Source organism: Ostrinia furnacalis, unplaced genomic scaffold, assembly GCF_004193835.3.
Source record: "Ostrinia furnacalis isolate ACB-3 unplaced genomic scaffold, ASM419383v2 OfSCF4337, whole genome shotgun sequence".
Lineage (NCBI taxonomy): Eukaryota > Metazoa > Arthropoda > Insecta > Lepidoptera > Crambidae > Ostrinia > Ostrinia furnacalis.
Genome location: NW_021134576.1, coordinates 253,779 through 273,571, shown reverse-complemented (window position 1 = coordinate 273,571; position 19,793 = coordinate 253,779). Strand labels below are relative to the sequence as shown.

General features: G+C 36.4%; 3 protein-coding genes across 3 annotated transcripts in view; 2 read left to right on the top strand and 1 right to left on the bottom strand.

Annotated features, from left to right (window-relative positions):
- The first annotated feature begins 896 nt into the window (after window positions 1–896).
- LOC114359382 (uncharacterized) lies at window positions 897–9,848 on the top strand. The gene is made up of 6 exons (XM_028313763.1): window positions 897–973; window positions 1,704–1,794; window positions 3,643–3,780; window positions 5,149–5,255; window positions 7,800–7,907; window positions 9,246–9,848. The coding sequence occupies exons 1-6, from the start codon at window positions 948–950 to the stop codon at window positions 9,394–9,396; spliced, it is 621 nt and encodes a 206-aa protein (XP_028169564.1). The 5' UTR covers window positions 897–947; the 3' UTR covers window positions 9,397–9,848.
- A 2,351-nt stretch (window positions 9,849–12,199) lies between these two features.
- LOC114359378 (uncharacterized) lies at window positions 12,200–15,685 on the top strand. Its single transcript, XM_028313756.1, has 6 exons — window positions 12,200–12,276; window positions 12,356–12,437; window positions 12,870–13,001; window positions 14,484–14,557; window positions 15,075–15,182; window positions 15,535–15,685. Exons 1-6 carry the CDS (start codon window positions 12,248–12,250, stop codon window positions 15,683–15,685), a joined length of 576 nt encoding a protein of 191 aa, XP_028169557.1. The 5' UTR covers window positions 12,200–12,247.
- Window positions 15,686–16,981: 1,296 nt separating this feature from the next.
- Window positions 16,982–19,793, bottom strand: part of LOC114359376 (nicotinic acetylcholine receptor beta2) — a 57,307-nt gene continuing 54,495 nt past the window's right edge. Inside the window, exon 11 of the mRNA XM_028313753.1 lies at window positions 16,982–17,574. Within this exon, the coding sequence (XP_028169554.1) occupies window positions 17,356–17,574 (219 nt within the window). The 3' untranslated portion in view covers window positions 16,982–17,355. The remainder of the gene's footprint in view (window positions 17,575–19,793) is intronic.

Here is a 19,793-nt window from a genome sequence, read left to right as displayed (position 1 = left end):
TTCCATAAATAATTTTAAATAAGAATGCAATTTACAAGTTTATTTAAAATTTAAAAAAATACAATTCTAATATTGTCTGGTTGGCATACATTTAGTATGGAAGCTGGAAACATTGAATTTTCGGATAGATCCCGTTTAATCTGTAACCTGTTATTGGTACCGTTTGAAAGAGCTCATGAAGCACTTTCAGGATCAGTAATCAGTTTTTCGATATCTTGTATAGTTTAGAAATAATCGAGTGAGATCACTTATCGTTTCCACCCTGTATAGTTACGCTTGAGCCAACATTCATGTTTAAATACGGTTAAATTGGGATTTATCACTATCCATCTGTTAAATAATTATTTGGTTTTATAACCACAAAAGTTGGTGTAACTGGCACCCAGTAATTGGAATTTTCAAGTCACATTTATGTTATCTAGGTGTGAAAAACGTTTTCCTTTAAGATATTTATTGGGCTTTCAAATAACACCAATAGGTATTGGTGGAGTGCCATGTTTGTGTTAGAGGAAAATCTTGAAGGTTTTAGGTTAGTTTCCTAAAAAAATAACTTTTATTCCGTCAATTATAGTATCAAAAAATAAATAATAAATAAATAAATAAACTTCTTGACGTCACGGGCCTCTTTATCTCTTTCAATTTTCATTGGTTTAAAAAAGTGAAAAATACGTGTCAAGTATTTTTTGATAAGTTAACTGACGGACTAATTCAAACTCTTGCTTTTTTACAAAAGAAACATTCCTATTGTCGCGGGAGGTGCGATTTTTTCGAAGCCGAGTGTATGTTAGTCACATAGGAAGCGTCGGCTCACCAAATTTCTTAAGCAAACAGGCCCGTCAACCATTTGCTTAGTGAAGTAGTAGTTTGTCAACCAGCCTTGACTGTGAGGTAATTTCGGCAAAATAACCTTTTAGTTTTCGTTTAGCCATCGGACGGGTTAATTTACCATGTGGATCATCTGTTACTGCATCTTGTATGTACTTTTGTTATTATGTGTTGTGTTGTGATTAAAGTTTGATTAACCCACTTTGGGTTGGGTGAATAATTTTGGACTCTATTTTGTTTTATGACTGTGAGTTTGGATGTGTTCTGTGAGGAATTTGTGAATATTGGAATGATTTTTAATCAAATACTACTCGTAGTGTATGATATTTCATAAATACTTGAAGTAACTGATACTGAAGAGCTTTACGTTTAAATTAGAGCTAGCTTTTGAAATCACAAGATTATCAAATACTACGCTTCAGAAAGCGTATAGTTGTTGCATGCATTGCAATTCACGAAGGCGAGTGAGCTTTACATGTGTGGTGGCTCGCTACTGTTCGTTTTTCTAAAGTTTTGATAGACTTCACTATCGTTATGTGCATGTACACGTACACACACATGTAAAGCTCGCTCGCCTTCGTGAGTTGCAAGAACTACTCTGAATCGCAAAGAAAGAATCGGTTAGAAAATCTTCAATTTTATCTTCTAATCACGGAATTTAGTACTGATTAATAATCTTATTGGCAAAAGAAGCTCTTCTTTGGTTTGATCTTAGGCTATCAGTTAATCAATTTGTTAAAATATAAAAGCCTAATTTTCATACTTCTTCTTTTCCTAATCTTCTTTCTTCTTAAAATCCACGCACATCGCGGGCAAAAGGCAGTTAATATAAACAGGACATAAAAATAGGTTAAAAAATACCTTATCATCATTTTCAGGTCACTGGTGTTTTTAACAGTACTAAATGGGCACATTGAAACCAGTAGACAAAGGCGATATCTCGTGTTCACGCAGAGTACACAGTGGGGCGTAAGTTTTTGCTTTAAAAATTGTATCTATATTATGTCTAGCACCAAACTCAGTCAATGCCTGAAGTATGGGGGTGGTCAGCAGTCAGCGAAACTTCAAATCTCCTTTAGATTTACTTATAATATGCTCTGTCACGTGTCATATCATGATATGTCAATGTTACCACGTTCTGCGGGTCTAGTCAAAACGCACTTTAAAATCGCAAGCCCATCGCAAACCAGTCGCAAACAAATAAACAAATCGCAAAAGAGATCGATAACAAAAAAGGCTTAGTCAAACGGCAAAAAATCGAATCGCAAAGCCCTACCTATCGATAATCGAAAGACTGGATTGAAATTTCCCATACAAAGGTTTAGCCAACATGCATTTAAGACTCAATCATAATTGAATCGAATCGCAACACCCGCCATTTTCATTGCGATTACTAAAACCCCGGTGATAAGCTTCGATTCGATCGAAAACCAATAGGGTGAGTTGCACCACCTAACTTTGACCGTAACTATGACGTTAACCGGTGTTATTTGTATGGAGTTTGACAGATTTTAGACGTTTGTCAAAGTTAAACTAAGATGGTGCAACCCAACCTAAGGCTGTTTTGACAAATCCGTATCGCGATGTCGTTTTGACAGTTAGTTTGACGGCGAAGCATAGACGTAAACAGAGAGCAGAAAGAAGGAAGAAACAAATTAAAAAGAAAAAGCTAAAAAAAGTAAAAACAATCACAAAGTCATAGACATATTTTAACTTTTATTCGATTTTGAATGAACTTTTATATCGCCGCGTCGTTGGTGGTTCAATGTGCATTTTGGCTGCCATTTTCCGATCGAATCGATTTACTGGTGACGCGGCGACTGACATTAGTGAAAACTTCCTATTGGTTTGCGATGGCATTTTGACTAGACCCACTGCTCTCTTAGGTATGTCACTGAGTTAAGCACTAGAGCTATACCACAGCACATCAATATAAATTAAATGGTATTTTATGTAGTTGCATTAAGAGCTATAATGCAACGAAAAAGTGCAACTTGAATACTCTGTTGACAGTCAACTTTTTGCTAATGGAAATTCTTGTATTTATTTTCAAACTTTAAAATGAAAGAACTCAGACTCAGTTTTGTTGTTATTTGTTTGTACTCTTTCAGGCAAAACTATGATAAAAATAGCCAATAAATTCACTTTAATTTAATGTTTAAAAACATCTAATTTCCTTGGCTTAAGTTAAGAGGTTAAAAGAGTTCACTATATTTTCATATCATATCTTGAAACTTTCAGAAATTAGCTTAATTATTCTCGTGTCTCGTAACGTGAATACAATCTAACTTTTCTAACTTAATTAAGGGATTTTTAAATATTTTTAGGGTTACTCAAACAACCAGACTTGGCATGATTCAAAATGTTTCTATGTACCTAACATGAAAATTACCACCATATTCTATTTCATGACTGTTTTATGAAACTCATAGATTAAAATTAACGTGTTTTGATTATACATATTATTATTTTTAAAATAATAAAAGACGTATTTTCACACTTTCAGACCTCTATGTTTAAGGACAACTTTTTGGTCAACAATTGTTAAACAATATCAATCAGAAATAAATTATTCAGTTTCGACCAACATTTTGGCACAAAATAATCCAGACACAATAAAAAAGTAGTGTTACTTAAATGGCACTTTACATATGACTCCTAATCTTTTGAGGAAGCGCTTCGAGAAGCACTACGACAAAGTGGCAAAAGAAAGACCCCTGCTTTAATTAGCGCTTGTTTAGTGATGAATTTTAATAACTGAACTATCTCAACTAACCTGACATTCGATGTTTTCACATTAATTTCAATCAATTTCAGGTATTCGGGACTGTGTCCGTCCCACTCCACCCAGAGGCGACGGTGAGCGTGGCGTGGTTCTTTGAAGCCAACTACTACACCGTGGATAACGGCACGTGGTTGGAACCGCTGCTCGGAGACATTGGTGCTGTTGGTGATGTAAGTACCTACTTGATAAAATAGCCCTGTTATTGAATTTAAGACTGAATTTGGATAGTAATTTAGATAATTTGAAGCAATACGGTATTAAAATTATATAAATGTTGGCCCTGTTTACGACTTACTCGCCCCAAATATAGCTTGCACTACTCTACCACTTTCGGGGCAATATAGTGCTGAGAACTGGCGAAAGAAACTCGCACATCTTTATTAGCGCCTTCTCCAGTGACCACCATTAAAGTATGTTTTAATGGTGGTCACTGGTGATGCATATTTCAGTTTTTTGGATCAATGTATGAAGTCAGACCGTTTTGAAAAGGTATCTTGCTACCACCATATAGGTAAAGTTAACCTACCACTGCCTCGGGACAATAAATGGGCCAGTGCTGAGAAGAAGCAGCGCAAATGTCGAAGTGCCCTAAATTTACATCCTTTATGTACCTAGTTCTTAGAAATCAAAATAGATAAAGACCGTTAGAGTAGGCGCACACCGTTGATTTTTCGTCGGCCGATAGTTTAGTCGGGCAGTTGATCAGTATGAGCATGTATGGGAGTGCGCACACTACGCCGATTCGATTTGGTCGATTCTTCATACAATTTAAAATCGGGCACAACTATCGGCCAACTAAAAATCAACGGTGTGCGCCTACTCTTACTGCACGCGGAAAACTTTTCGTTTTGCTGAAATCAGCAAATATCGAAACTGAATCAAAGTGCTAAGTGCCGTTGCTTTCAAAGCAGAAGATTCGAGGGCCAATCACTGCAGCCTTCGGCGAGCGTCCGTTCTGCAAACACTGGCTCGATCTTATTGATTGCACCGGAAAGTATCGAGTAAAGGTGTGCACACATTTATATGGGGCGTTAGCGGGGCGTACACGGGGCGTTTGATTTTTTTGTGCTACACAATAAGGACTGTGTTCTGTGTGTGCCTCTAGCGAGAAAGGTCCTGTCACTTGACTTGATTGTAGAGACCACTGTCATAACCACAATCACCACTGCACCAACTGCTGAATGCTGAAACGGTAGAGGATCATCGCATAATTTGCAATCACTGGGTTGGTGTCACGGTTGCGTAAGGTTCTATCACTCGCTAGTGACGCTAAGTGGTGAGCGCTGAAGCAGTAGGAAGACTATCGTTTCTGCAAATAACCAGATTGGCGCCACTGTCGAGTAAGGTCCTATTGCACGCCACTGACGCCAACTGGTTTCCTTTAAAAGGAAACTTTTAAAGGAAAACTTTTAAAGTTTCCTTTTAAAGGAAATCAAGGATTTTAAAGCGACCATGATCCAACGGTCGAGGTCGATCGCTAGACTATTTTAGTAAATCCGCCTCTAAATCAAATAACATATTTTTTTTCCTATTTTCAGATAAGTAGAAAAGCCCGAAGTGAATCACCAAGAGCAAATAGCAAAATACCAAACAATTTCTACACTAGAGCGAATCTTTACGCTTTCATAGAATCCATGTTGGAGAAGTAAGTACTCAGCTTAATTTACTTTAATTACCTCCTAAGAAGTGTTGAAGCTTAAGTATCCTTCAGTTGAGCGATATAAATATTCAAGGGTATTTACCACAGGAATTATTTACACTTTGGCTGGGTTGCACCATCTTGATTTACCTTTAACAAACGTCAAAAGTCTGTCAAACTCCATACAATAACACCGGTTATAACTAAAGTTATGATGATCCAACTCAGCCTTAATATTATTAATTATGACAAATCAAAATTGATAATAGCCCTTGTTGAAAAGTTCTCAAGTGATTACCACGGACCAAAAGTCGTAGTGTAAGCAGTCATCGGTTGACTGACACTGGAAAAGACTGTGGGAATCGCAGCTCAGGGTCGGTATTGAGAGAGCCTTTGTCCAGTAGTTGTTCGTCTTTCGGTTAAAATGACCGAACATTTAATTATGCAAAATAGCACACGGTGTAATGTTACCCATATTATTTTAAGAGATTAACGTGGACGTATTAAATTACCTCCCATTAACTCACCCAAAATTAAACAAATAAATATAATTAACATTACGAACATAATGAGCGCTCAGATAGAGTGGATGCGAAAGATGAAATCCACACTAAAATACAGCATGAAAATAAAACCAATGATTATAATCCGAAACGAGTGCTGCAACGAAAAGGCTCTCCGAAACAACAAGTTGGAACATCCGAATATTAAACCCTCAATTCGGATAAAGTACAACACATCAAATATGTTTTTACTGCAAAATTGAGCCTATTACGACTGTATTAAGACACAGTATTTAGCTTGATAACTCGCCTGTACGTGGCATGATCGGTTGCCGGTTACGCGTCTGATGGATTAGCGATGCGATTTTTACTAAAAGCATATTCGATTAATCCGATGATTCGATGGCATCGAATACATGGTATCGATGGTGATATAACTATAACTCTTTTAACACATAGTGTTTTATCAAAGTGCCACAGAGTAAAAATCTCACTCTCAATTTAGACTCGACAAAGACTCGCATTTGACAACACAAAAAATATCAAAGATGACCGAAAAATGTGTACAAAAAAAAAAATGTAGCTATTGAGTTTCTGAATAAACTGAATAAAATAAACAAACATTTAAAGTCCATTCGAATATTCGTTTTTAATCTTTTTGGAACGAGTTCAATATCATTTAAATGCAATCCTTTAATCGATTGTTTTATTTTTATGTTCTTTATCGCCCATCACTACCCAGAATGTTGCAATCACGAGCATTCATCGCGATGCCACCGCGGATCTGGATTTTCGATTAAAATCACTTCGATTCGCTTACAAACTATTATTATTTTGTAGCGAATGTTTTATGGCGATTGGAAATTGTAGATTTAAACAAACCTGAAAATTATAATGAGAAACTTCACTTAAAGCATGAAATATTATACCTATTGAAATCGATCTCTTGATTACTGAATAAAGCACTTTAAAATCCTCGAAAAAATCTCTTAGGAGCCTTAATCTGCGAACCTGAAGACAACACCTCGTTAAGGGTCGTAATAATCTCCACGGACTCTGTATAATGTATATTTTTACAAGAATAATTTATGATATTTCTTGTAAATAACTTTAATTGAACGTCAAAAAACGGAAAATGCCGCGTGCGACGTCCACCCACAAGGTGGACCGACGACATCATAAAGGTAGCAGGGAAGCGCAGGACGCAGGCCGCTCACCAATCGATCAACATGGAAAGCATTGGAGGAGGCCTATGTTCAGCAGTGTACGTCCTATGGCTGAAATGATGATGATGAACGTCAAAAAGTACTAATGAGGACTTAATTATTGTTATTTAAGTCAAGTTAAATTACAACTGTATACAGTATTTTTGCGCACGGGTTATGCATAGCTTATTTTTATTGCTTGAATATCTAGAAACAAGAATAACAACAAAAAATTGTTCTGAATTTGCTTTTATGTGTAAAAAATAGAAAACTTCATATCAGTGAATGTATGAAACATGGACATAGAGATGATATAATTTGTTGCCAAATATTTTCTTTTTCTTCCTTTCTTTCTTTCTTTCTAATTATTAAAATATACCAAACATTCATTTAAGATTCATTCTTACAAGAGATGTTTTAAAATAGAGTCCAAATATTTATTAAAAATGAAAAGTTCTACTTTCCTGTCCTGGTCTATAGAAGATTTTTCTCATAAAAATCTAACCCTATCATGCTTTCAGTTTACTGGCCTTAGTAACGACGTCTCTCAAATCCCACTATATTTTGATGAAAGCGTGTCCCTTGTTCTTGCGAATAAACCCGCATAATTATCTATAAATGTATCTCAATGAGAAAGTGACGTACATCTTTAGAGGCAGTCTACTATGAAGATGGAAAATTCAAATCGCTATAACGCTATAAATATATAAAAAGCAAATATTTTCAATTGTAATCGCACTTTTTTATATAGATTTGCTTATAATATGTATAATCAGAATAGAATAAGTAAAATCCATGCGCAAAAAAAAATTTTTTTTTTGTTGACCGGTGTTAATTTCCAGGTACGGCTACCCTGGACGAAGCTGTCTGATGATGAGCATCTGTGAGAATGCAAGCGCAATGTTCCACCACAACGGCGTCGTTGGAGATCTGCTGCATCTTATTCTAACGTAAGATACTACAATTTATTTAACATGTTCTTAAGTAGGTACCTATATTGTTTTAAACTTTCATGGTCACTAACATAATTATTTGAAAGGTGAATGCAGGCCGCTACCAACCGTGCGATGTGGAAGTCATTGGGGGAGGCCTATGTTCAGCAGTGGACGTCCTATGGCTGAAATGATGATTGCTACCATGTACCTTAATTTTGAGTTTCCGATATTAGTAACATCTCACCCGCAAGTTTCTTCAGTTACTCCGTGACCATGGCGCTTGCAACAGTGCCGAAATATCGGAAACTCAAAATTAAGGTAGCAATCCCGTCAGTAATAATAATTAAATTCTTAAGTCTATAAAATGAGCTAAAGGATTATGTATCCCAATATGATTTTTAAAGTTTACCACTTCGGGACAATGCTTCAGCACAACTTTAGCAACTCACGTCTGTATTCACAAACGATGCTTGTGCGTTCGATTTGCTACTTCAGTTAATAAGCAATTATTAAGTGGAGTAGCAAATCGAACGCACAGCGTTGAATAGAGCTCTGTGATTGGTTCGTGTGTCACCCTGTGCGTCCACGCGCACTGTGAGAGCTCATAGTAATGTTTTTGAATACGGGCGTCGGTCACTATTGATAGCTTCTCTTTCAATTGGCTGTTTCAATTTCACTTATATTTCTCTATTCATCATTCTTTAACAACTGTAGTGCTAATTATTAACATGTAGTAAAGGTACCTAATTCCTAATATTTTCCTAACCTATATTTCCAGTATGTAAATAACAAGTTAGTAAAAATGTTGTACTAAATTACAGAAGTAGTGTTAAGCTACCAAAGTTGGTACATTATTTAGGCCGCCAACGGTTAGTAAGTTCGGTCCACAAAAACTAGTGAAATTTCCCAGAACGCATGCGAATGAGGTATGGTATGTTTGATTAATGATTTAACGTTTTGAATTTACTTAACAAAAGATCACACTAATTTTCAGGCCTTTTACTTCATCGTTTTGATTTTAATTATATTTATTCACAAAACTGTGACTAATTCTCCCACATTCGTAAATTGCAATCAGTATCTAGATAAGTCTAATGCAAAAAACATGTAAAAGTAATAATATGTATTTTACGTAGAGAAAAAAAATCATAAATTTTATTGCGAAGTGAAGCGAATAAAACAGCATTTTACATCGTAGATTAATATTAAAACTCTATTAAAGTGACTGGGCTATTAGCGCTTATTTTCAGCACTGGCCCTAAAAACGTTTGCAACCTGTAAAAACGTTTTTAACAGCCTAATTGCAAAATTAAATAAGTCAAAAATCTTATGGCTTTTTTTTACATTTTTCAGGCCATCAGCGTCAATGCTAGAAGAAGAAGTAGAAGACTCGTACTACGAAGCGGAATACTACGGAATGGCCGAAGAATGCGGGAGATACAGCATACAATGTCCTGAAAGCCCGTTGGATCTATTTTCAGTACATGTGGAAAAAGCATTATAGCAAGAGTTTTGGACAAATGTCATAAAATGAGAATTAACTTTGAATATCAGGCATGTTGAAACTATGAATTGAACTTGGCTTGACACCCTGCCGCGTGTCTAGATGTACCTAATTTTTATAATCTACCAGTATGGAAACAAGTGTCGTCCGTTAATATTGCAATATTTAAATTGAAGAGATATCAGTGAACTAATCATCCTTATTAAAGTTATTTAATACTGCCAAAAATAACAAGATATTTTTGTATTTGTATATTCCTTATTTGTATCCATATTATGACTTCAAGTTTTTTTCAAAAGAAAGCGGAGTTTGATATCCTTCTTTAGACATTTTATACTACAAAAATATGCAAAGTTAATAGAGTATCAGACAACGATTTAACATACCTATCTAAATACTTTTTCTTGTAAATACACTATACATAGTTAATACTAAGTTAATAAAACACTTTTAAGCAAACCAATGTTTTTATTGTTCATAGAATCTATAAGATCGGACCTCTAGCACGGCAGGTGAGTTCCCATCCACTTCAGCAAATCGACAGCCATATTATTATCCTCCACAGTCCAAACTATTCAAAGCCAAACAATACAACGTGGTCTTTATCCCAAGCACTCAATTTCCTTGTAGAGATACTATGCGTTACGTACATTGGGAGCTGTTATTATGCAAATTGCTAAGAGAAGCCCATCAGTCCATCAACAATAACTAACGCTTCCTCCTAAGTTACCTTTACATCTGTAAGGCACAAGCATTTATGGAACCCTATCAAGCAGAAACGCCTTTAATTATCATCATTTTAAGGTCTATATTCCAAAGATTCTGGTCTCAGATTACTGTAACTTACATTGCTTAGTTAATAAAGAACCTTACAACTTTGGATTAAAGTCTGTTTTAATAAGATAGTAGAGAATCCAGGAACTATTAGGTAAGTTACTCTGCTGAAAGGAAAAGCTATTTATGTTGCTGTAATTAGGAATAATTATCTCAACTACTTAGTGCAGCCATTTCTTGAGGAATATGGCATAAAATTACTTTAAAAAGTGCTTAATAGTAATATCCACTAATCTTTCTTATCTTTATCATACTGGAAACCGCAGAGTAGGACGTCCACCCACAAGGTGGACCGACGAACTTATAACGGTAGCAGGACGGCGCTGGATGCAGGCCGCTACCAACCGGTCATTATGGTAATCATTGGGGGAGGCCTATGTTCAGCAGTGGACGTCCTATGGCTGAAATGTTTAAAACCAAACTAGACACAGGAACATAATTTAGATGAAACCTAAGGTTTAAATATTAGGGATTACCAGGGCCCTCCTGCTCAGTAATATTCATAAAAATAATCGACTTCTATCAATTTTTTTTTACATTCGGGATAAAAGCTACCGGTCTTATATTCGTGTAATCGTAACATAAATAACCTTTTTGGAAGCAAATAAACTTTCTCAGTCAACTTTCGTCAGTGTTTGCTCTATTAGTCTGGTATTTGACACTGCACCAAACACCAATATACATCTAAAGCAAAAGGTTCAACTGGAGTTTACCATAGAGTGTAAGGTAAAGAGGTGAGGTAAGCAGATAATCATTAAGCACAGCAAATAAAACTGTCATTGGGCCCGCAACAAAATTAATCAAAAGTAAATAGAAGGAGCTTGAAGTTAACGATATAGGCAACAGCTAGTATATGCATAAAATTATCAAGATACGGTATATCTTTAACATTAACCTACTACGATCCAGTGAAGGTAGCGGGATGCACGTAGTTGCCGACAGCGCAGTACCGGTAATCCTTTGGGAGGCCTTTGTCCAGCAGTGGACGTCTTTGGTGGAATATTAAAATGAAAAATCTTTACTCATTTTAGACAAAATGTTGGCACTTATCTCCTTATCTTTTGGGTTCTGTCAGCGCTTCGAGACAAACATATTATTATATCGGATGCTGAGAAGAAACGCTGAAATAAACGTACCTAGCTGAAACAACAAACAAATGTTTCTGTCAAAGCGCTTTTAAAGCAAAAAATAATGAGAGCTCTTAAGACCATTTGATTATTTGTAAGAACTGATTTAGTAAGTCTAAACAAATAAAAATATTCTTGATTTAATTTTGATTTTGGACCTACTGCATCCATGTACACTTTGGCTGCACTCAATGCCTGAACCCGCTTCGTGATAGAGCCGTAAGGTCGCGGGTCCCCGGTCACTTAGCACCTTTAGTGGCGCGCCACGGCACAACTTATTGACACATAACGGAACTTTTGGCTGACTGTACTTACTGACCACACGATAATTTAGGGTGCGAGACAAACACAGGTTTTTGATTGAAAATAGTTTTTTTTTGTGATTTAGTAAAAATGTGATGACGTCTTGTTTATTAAATTAAGTAATATATCTTCAATGTCGGTAAAAAATCATTTTGTTATGAACACTTTGAGCTTTCCTAACCTAACCTAACCTAACTCGTCTGTCTAATGAATAACTTTCATTTAAAAAAAAAATATGTGCATAGTTAAGTTTTACGTAGATACCTAAGTTACGTAACTATTCCCCCCTCTCGTTCCCACCGCTGCAACTCCTATGTAGCCAAAATCTAAAGCTACTCGTACGTAGATGATCTATCCATTTTTGCTTGACATTCCACGCTTTACTCCTAAAAAGAAAAAGTAATTTTCTCTCGAATCCTATTAACGTGCGCAATTATTTAGCGTGTACCCTATAATTTTCTATACCAAGTAAGCAATGTGGAGCAAATAGAGACAGATGTTTTAACATTTCATATGTCAGTACCAGTTTGTACATCATACGTAGAAATAGATGAGTGTATTGTGACTGTGTTTAGATAGTGAAAACTATGAAGTATTTCAAAGTTATGATGTTACTGTAAGTGTGGAAGTTAATGATTTTTCAAACTCGTTCTTTAATTATTGTGAAATCATTTGAATAAAATTTTAATTTCTAGAGGGCTGCTTTTCACAAGTTGCCCAGGCAGAAGTGATCGTCAAAAGAGAGCTCTAGTTTTCCCTCCCACCAGTCTTTACGGGGTAAGTCAAAGTTTAATCATACTAAAATCAACATACTAAACATTGGATTTTCATCATTTCAGTCTTGAAATAGGCTTCAGCTATTGAGCAAAATATTCAGTAACTTCATTCTTCTGTAACACTGTCTACCATAAATTCCTTTAATTGGACAAAAAAGTCTCAAGTCTTTGATTTTTACATAAATATTAGGAACGAAGGCCACGCACCACATTTACATACAAATAGCTCTTTTTATGAGACAATGGCACATCGCACTTATCGCTATGGCATCTTAAGTGTTTGCAATAAATGCAATTTTGGATTAAATTCTATAATTCATATCTATGCTTTATCGATTTATGTCACATTGTCTCATTTACCCTTCGAAGAAAACCTTTTAGGAAAAATATATCTTTGTGTACATGGATTTCACATAACTTTACCTTGTTCCAGACGTTCGTAGCCATAGCCGTGCCCATAGACATTCCCGACAAGAACGTGTTCGTTTCGTACAACTTCGAGTCCAACTACAGCGTCATCACCAACATCACCGAGATTGACGAAGTCCTGTTCCCAAACCTGCCGGTAAGACCCAAAAATCAAATATCGTATGCTATATTGTCCATATATGGCAGGCCTCCTACTAGGTGGACCGACGATCTGGTAAAGGTCGCGGGAAGAGCCTGGATGCGGGCAGCGCAGGACCGTTAATTTTGGAAAACCTTGGGGAAGGCCTGTGTCCAGCAGTGGACGTCATTTGGCTGAAACGACGATGCTATATTGCCTGCAATATAGTGTGCAATATTGCCTGCAGAACCGTAGCAGATCAAGGGGCTCAAATTGTCCAATCACCAGCATCGCTGCAGGAGGCCTGTAGCGGCCAAGATCGGCTGCTTGCTTTCTGGGTGAATCTGGGGTTGGAGTTGGAGTAGGAAGATGAATCACAAATCACGCACATTGGCCCAATCAAGAGGCTAAGTGCGGTTTTGATTGCCCTGCAAAACTAATTAACTAACTATTGCCTGCAATAAAGTCATTTAACGTTTGCAAGTAGGCTTTCAGAAAGAGAGTTTACTCGCTAAATATAGCTTGCCCTACCTCCACTTCGGACAACATTTATGGACTGGTGTTGAGAAGAAGTGGCAGAAGAAACTGATGCCCGTTTTGTCCAAATATAGCTTGCCCTACCTCCACTTCGGACAACATTTATGGACTGGTGTTGAGAAGAAGTGGCAGAAGAAACTGATGCCCGTTTTCACCATCAATCCCTAATTTATAAATGACCCTTATGAAAACAAAATCCATATAATGTGTTACCATAGAGGACACTTAAAAATTAGGGTATGATAGTGAAAACGGGCATGAGTCACCTTTTTCAGCTTCTTAGGCAACATTGTATTAATTAAAGCAACCTGAAGATCAGTAAAATTGCGTTGATATAAGGATAAGAAATATTTTAGAAGCCTACAGGGTGCCCGATCTTCATTAAAATTATTAGGTTAATAGGCACTTAGGTTTTGTCGTAATTATGTTAATGGCCATTCAATATAATCAATGTCGAATGAATCCAGAATTTTATTCAATTACGGTGTGTCTATTGATGAAATTTTAATTTCGCTATATGTATTGCTTATTATGTTTTCTTATTTACATTACATTAATCCTGCACTATTGTGGGACGAATTGGTTCTCACACCTTACTTGTTGTTGTAAAGTACGAGTAGATCTTAACTTTAAATGCGCACTAGCATTTCCATACACAATGAAATACGATATGTATACTATTGTTATTTAGATGCTAATTGGGACACAGTAGACAACTAAATATCACCGACTGACAAAGGTGACTGGGTTTCTTCTGCCACTTCTTCTCAGCACCAGCCCATATGTTGTCCCGAAGTGGTGGTAGGGCAAGCTATACCTATTTGGGATATTTATAAGTGCCCTGGAAAGGACCTAAGTACTGAATTTTAATGATTTCATTTGATCGACTTAAGGCAAGACTATTTCTATACCAAACTTGTTCAACCATTTTCTTTGATCTTCAATATTTTCAAATATTTTCAGATTATAAGTTCCCGGCAAACACGGAGCATAACGCGGGAGCTGGCATACACTGTATTGGAAAACAGATTTAAGGAGTAAGTACATAAAGTACTATTTTAAATGTATTGACATTCTGTACGTGTTATGGGACAAGTGCTGGTAATACTTTGCGGAGGGAAAATGACGTAGAGCTTGAAATCTTAAATTTCTAGCTGGAATATCTTTCTACAAAGAGAACAGAGAGGGATATTGATAAGCTGATATACACAAAACTTTTTTATCAGACTACGCCCAGAAGGGTTATCCATTTTCTTGCATATTTTTGCTATTTTAGTATAAAAAGTGAAATTCCGTGGGGAAAACCCTTATGTACCTAGCGGCAGACGGCATTAGATTAAAAAATAACTAGATAACTTAACGCTATAATAAACAAAAACTAATTCTCTACATTTCTACACTACGAGTATAAAAATCAATGAACAGCTCAAAACGGCTTATTTTGGAATATCTTCCTGATAAAGTTTATTTTTATTTTCGGTTACTTGGATTAATTTCAGTTGAAGATTAGGATTTTAATTATTTTAACTTTAACCAATTCTTCATACGTTTCAGACATGGCATGAATGGGAAGGAGTGCATGCTGAGAAACATTTGCGAGGCTGCGGAGACCCCGCTACACCACAATGGACTCCTTGGGCACATCATGCACATTATATTTACGTAAGTAAATAAACTTTTAAAATAGTTCTTCACACTGTCACTGTTTGAAACATCAGGCCATGGATAAGCTTTTCTGTAATATTGTTAAACCAAACGGTTCTGAACTGTTCTGAACTACAGGTTTGTTTTGCTATAAAGTCTGCATGAAGCTGAGGATTTCGTGTCATGATAAAAATATCGTCGAATCTTCCCTGAAAATAAACTATGCTCTAATAAGTAGTTAGTTCATTTATCTGCGTGCATTTTAATATCTTCAACATAAAACCTTTTTGCACCACCTTCTTTCCCGCTTTGCCCAAAGATTGAGTTAAAATTAAAATATATCAATAAATGGTTCAAACTTACTTTTCAGGCCATCGTCATCGCGCGAAGAGGGTCTAGATGATGACTACTACGAAGCCGAGTTGGAGGGCCAGAGAGGGAACTGTGACAGGTACCTCGACGACTGCCCCCTGAGCTTGTTCGACCTCATAACAAGGCTTGTGGAGATAAGGCACAAATGACTTGGATAGAAATATATGTTTTGTTTGCTTATGGTAGTTTTTCTTAGCACCCTGTGAGATTCGAAGCCACGAACGTAGCTGGTGTCGTCAGGCAAGTCACCAAGTGTGTGTTCTAAATGAGATAAAAGGATGAAAAGAATATAGGGACTGCTTTTTTTATAATATTACTATAGTTTGATCTACCTGAACTTTTATGGGAAATATTGTTTCAAACATCTTTCTTCATTCGTTATTTTTTCTTAGCGATAGAGTCGCTTCTCAAACTAAATTTTAAAATAAACAACTTGAAATCTCAACTCAGCAATTTAACCCAAGACCTTTCGGTTGCCGGCCAACTTTTTTTGCTCTTTCTTAATTTTTTCTAGAATTCTAGAAATACACTAGAAGTTCTAGACTTTATCTTAGTTTTGCTGTAATTGTGTTAACGATAGTATTGAAATCGTAATATCGTTTTATCGATAATGTGACTGATCAAAATAAAATACATTCTACAGTAGGACAAAATCTTTTCACTTCTATTAGTCATTGGGTCCAATATGAAGTATCGGAGGTGTCTCTAGTGTTAACTTGACATTTATAGAATAATCAACATCATCATCATCATCATCTCAGCCATAGGACGTCCACTGCTCACTCAACATAGGCCTCCCCCAATGCTTTCCATGATGCCCGGTTGGTAGCGACCTGCGTTCAGCGCCTTTCTGCTACCTTTATGATGTCGTCGGTCCACCTTGTGGATGGACGTTCCACGCCGCTTTTTCCGGTACGTGGCCTCTACTCCAGAACCTTGCTGCCCCATCGGCCGTCAGACTGCGTACTATGTGCCCTGCCCATTGCCACTTCAGCTTTTCTTATAAATCTATCTGAGATGAGTGAGTAAATAAAAACACTGATTTATAATTCAAGTTTATTGTGCACAGATAATTAATAAGAAACATTAAGTAGGTACACATTATTCTATTATAAACATTGCCATAGTTATAAAATTCATTAAAACTTAAATTCACAGCCGTTAAAAACTCTTATTGGCAATATAATTTATTTCTTAGTTTCTAATAGGTACTATTGCATAATTAATATTATGTTTATTTTTTCATACTTTAAGATATTTTTTTAATTTTTACCATTAATCTATGATATTATAGTTCATTTATGTAAAAAAATTGAAACGAAAACAAAATACATTTCTCAAAACCACATAATAATATACCTACATTCATTTGTATAACGCATCTCAATGCTTAAAATAAAATTTGGCAATTTCTGAACACGTTAATTTACTTTTTTCGTAAAAAAAATCAATAAGTACACATTTTCAGTAGCTTCATTTTCATCAATAATATTCATTCATTTAGATTGACGTACTTAATCTGATTTTAGTCTAATCTAAATTTTGCCACATAAAATTAGTTTCTCTATAAATAAACATATATTTTGTTAAGGATACGATCTCCTACATGACAAAACCCAATGGGCTTCTGAACTTATACTTTAGGTTAAATGTATACTGATCAAATCCTTACGAATATTTTAAATACTGGTTGTGTTATGGCACTGACACTGTGACGCATCGTGACACACAGGTGGAGTCACATCTATCGTAGTTATGACTCGTGTGTTGGGTCATAAGTTTTGGCCAATAAATACTGTTTTTTCTTCAAATTACGAACTTAACTGACAATCCCAATGGTCTCAATATCCTTCGGATAAAAGAAGTTGTTCTTCCTCATCGGTATGGAGGATATCTGCTGGTCTACTGGCACCCTGGTGTCGTACAGTGAAGGCGATTGGAAGATGATCCCGAAGGTGCCCACGAAACAGGCGATGGTGAACAGCCACAGGAAGAAACGGTCCAGCACCATGGACATGAACTTCCAATCTTCTACGACCTGAGAACAAACAGAAAATATCAATAATGCAATAAAACATAAGTGACCAATTTTTTTTCGTTCGACTTCCTGGCCACCGAGAATTAGAACATTTTATTTGATGTCATGTAAGACCTAAAAAATCATTATCACCATCAGGTCATTCTGTCTCCACTGCAAAAGCATATTATACCTCTCTCTGATTAACTAGATCCTGCACTAAGCCTACACTCCTTATACTGGTCATATGGGATGGCAAGGAACACTTTTCGCATATTTATCCCTTAGTATCTTTTACGACATCAACAGAAAGAGTGGAGGTCAAGGGAAATTTTAAAAAATGTATTTTACTCAGTGCCGCCAACCCACATAATTAATAGATCTTACATAATATGGGTGGTCCAAAGGATAACATATCAGCGACTTCATTGGAAAACATGATTCATTTCACTGATATTAACGCCCGTATTCACAAACGATGCTTGCTTAAGTGAAGCAGCAAATCGAACGCACAGCGTTTACTAGAGCTCTGAGATTGTTCCGTGTGTAACCCTGTGCATCCACGCGCACTGTGAGACCTCATAATATTTGTAAATACGGGCGTTAGTTCCTGACATGTAACGAGGTAAGACGTGGCTTCGTAGTTCCCAATCCACCATTGAAGAATTCCCAATTCAACTGTTCTAAAACTACTTATTCCTAATTATGCTTTAGAGCACTCTATGTATATGGATTAAGCGACTAAATGAAGGGGCTCCCAGAGCTGACGCAAAGACAGTTTAAATGCAAATCTTCGGATTATCCGCACTTAAGTGTTGCAGGAAAATCGATCAAAAGTATCGATAGTTTTTAATGACTACTGTGTTTCATGTATCGATACTATTATTACCAAAATGTAATCCCAACTAATATTATAAATGCGAAAGTAACTCTGTCTGTCTGTCTGTCTGTCTGTCTGTTACGCTTTCCCGCTTAAACCTCGCAACCGATTTTGATGAAATTTGGCATAGAGATAGTTTGAGTCCCGGGAAAGAACATAGGATAGTTTTTATCCCGGTTTTTGAAACAGGGACGCGCGCGATAAAGTTTTTCTGTGACAGACAAAATTCCACGCGGGCGAAGCCGCGGGCGGAAAGCTAGTAGAAAATAAACAGTAATAAGTAGTGTTGTTAAATCGCTTTTTGAACACTAAAATAGACTTTAAAGTGAAACGTTTTGGTAGTACCACTGCAAACTTTTATGGAAATTGAACACGGCATAAGTGGAATTACTTCGTATGAAATACTTTGGTCTCAATCATTTATAACTTTGTGATATGACAAACAATATGTAGAACAATACATTCGGCATATTATCGATAGTAACAATGACAGTGTCTGACAAATCGATAGTATTTTCTACAACACTATAAAAAAAATACTCCTCAATTAAGGACTAAAGTGGCTCCGGAAAAAATAAACAAGTAATTCGCTGTAATTCTAATGGTTTAAACTGATTAGCAATCTGAAAGCCTCTTTGATTTTCCATTTCTCTTGTCGACTATAATTTAAAAGTTTCTTAAGGAAATCCCATCCAATTATGCTAAAGAGCCAATTTGACGACCGGCGGCTTGTTTGCTTGTTTTCAAAAGCACTTTAATTGAACCCTTTCTAAGAACAATAAAAACTTTTAGCGGACATTTTTTCATTATTTCCGAGGAGGAGAATGGGGGAAGCGTATCAAGGGACAATTTCCGAGGAGAGATTAGGCGTTTATGGAAGAACAATGCGTCGGGTCTAAGGCCACGGTCGTGTAGCGGCGAAACCCGAAAGTGTAACTGTGTGACGCGTGGTCAAAAGACTACTGTGCTAAAGCCTATAGATGGTAAAACGACTTTGCGGAGTGGTTAAAAATGGATAGAGTTTGAGAAAAAAATTAATCACGCTATCTAAGGCCCAGAACAGACGGTGAAACGCAACTGCAACGAAACTGCAACTTTCTGATTATTCTGATGAATTAAACTGAAACTGAAAGTTTCAAACTGGTCGCGTCATGTGTGGTCTCTCAACGGACGCTATGGCAGAAACTTAGATGCAACTCAAAAGTAACTAGCAGTTGCAGTTTCGTTGCAGTTGCGTTTCACCGTCTTTTCTGGGCCTAACACTTATCAGGGGGGCTCATAAAGTTAGTCTTACCGTAGTACTTATTATTATTCTGTGGTCTTACTGTTACTTTAACACCTTTGCTGCGGCAGTAACTTT

Coding starts and splice junctions, on each gene's coding strand:
- LOC114359382 (XM_028313763.1), top strand. CDS start 948: ATGTGGATCATCTGTTACTGCATCTT. Junction 1,795..3,642: donor CGCAGAGTACACAGTGGGGC/GTAAGTTTTTGC, acceptor AATCAATTTCAG/GTATTCGGGACTGTGTCCGT. Junction 3,781..5,148: donor ACATTGGTGCTGTTGGTGAT/GTAAGTACCTAC, acceptor TCCTATTTTCAG/ATAAGTAGAAAAGCCCGAAG.
- LOC114359378 (XM_028313756.1), top strand. CDS start 12,248: ATGAAGTATTTCAAAGTTATGATGTTACT. Junction 12,277..12,355: donor TTCAAAGTTATGATGTTACT/GTAAGTGTGGAA, acceptor TTTAATTTCTAG/AGGGCTGCTTTTCACAAGTT. Junction 15,183..15,534: donor ATCATGCACATTATATTTAC/GTAAGTAAATAA, acceptor CTTACTTTTCAG/GCCATCGTCATCGCGCGAAG.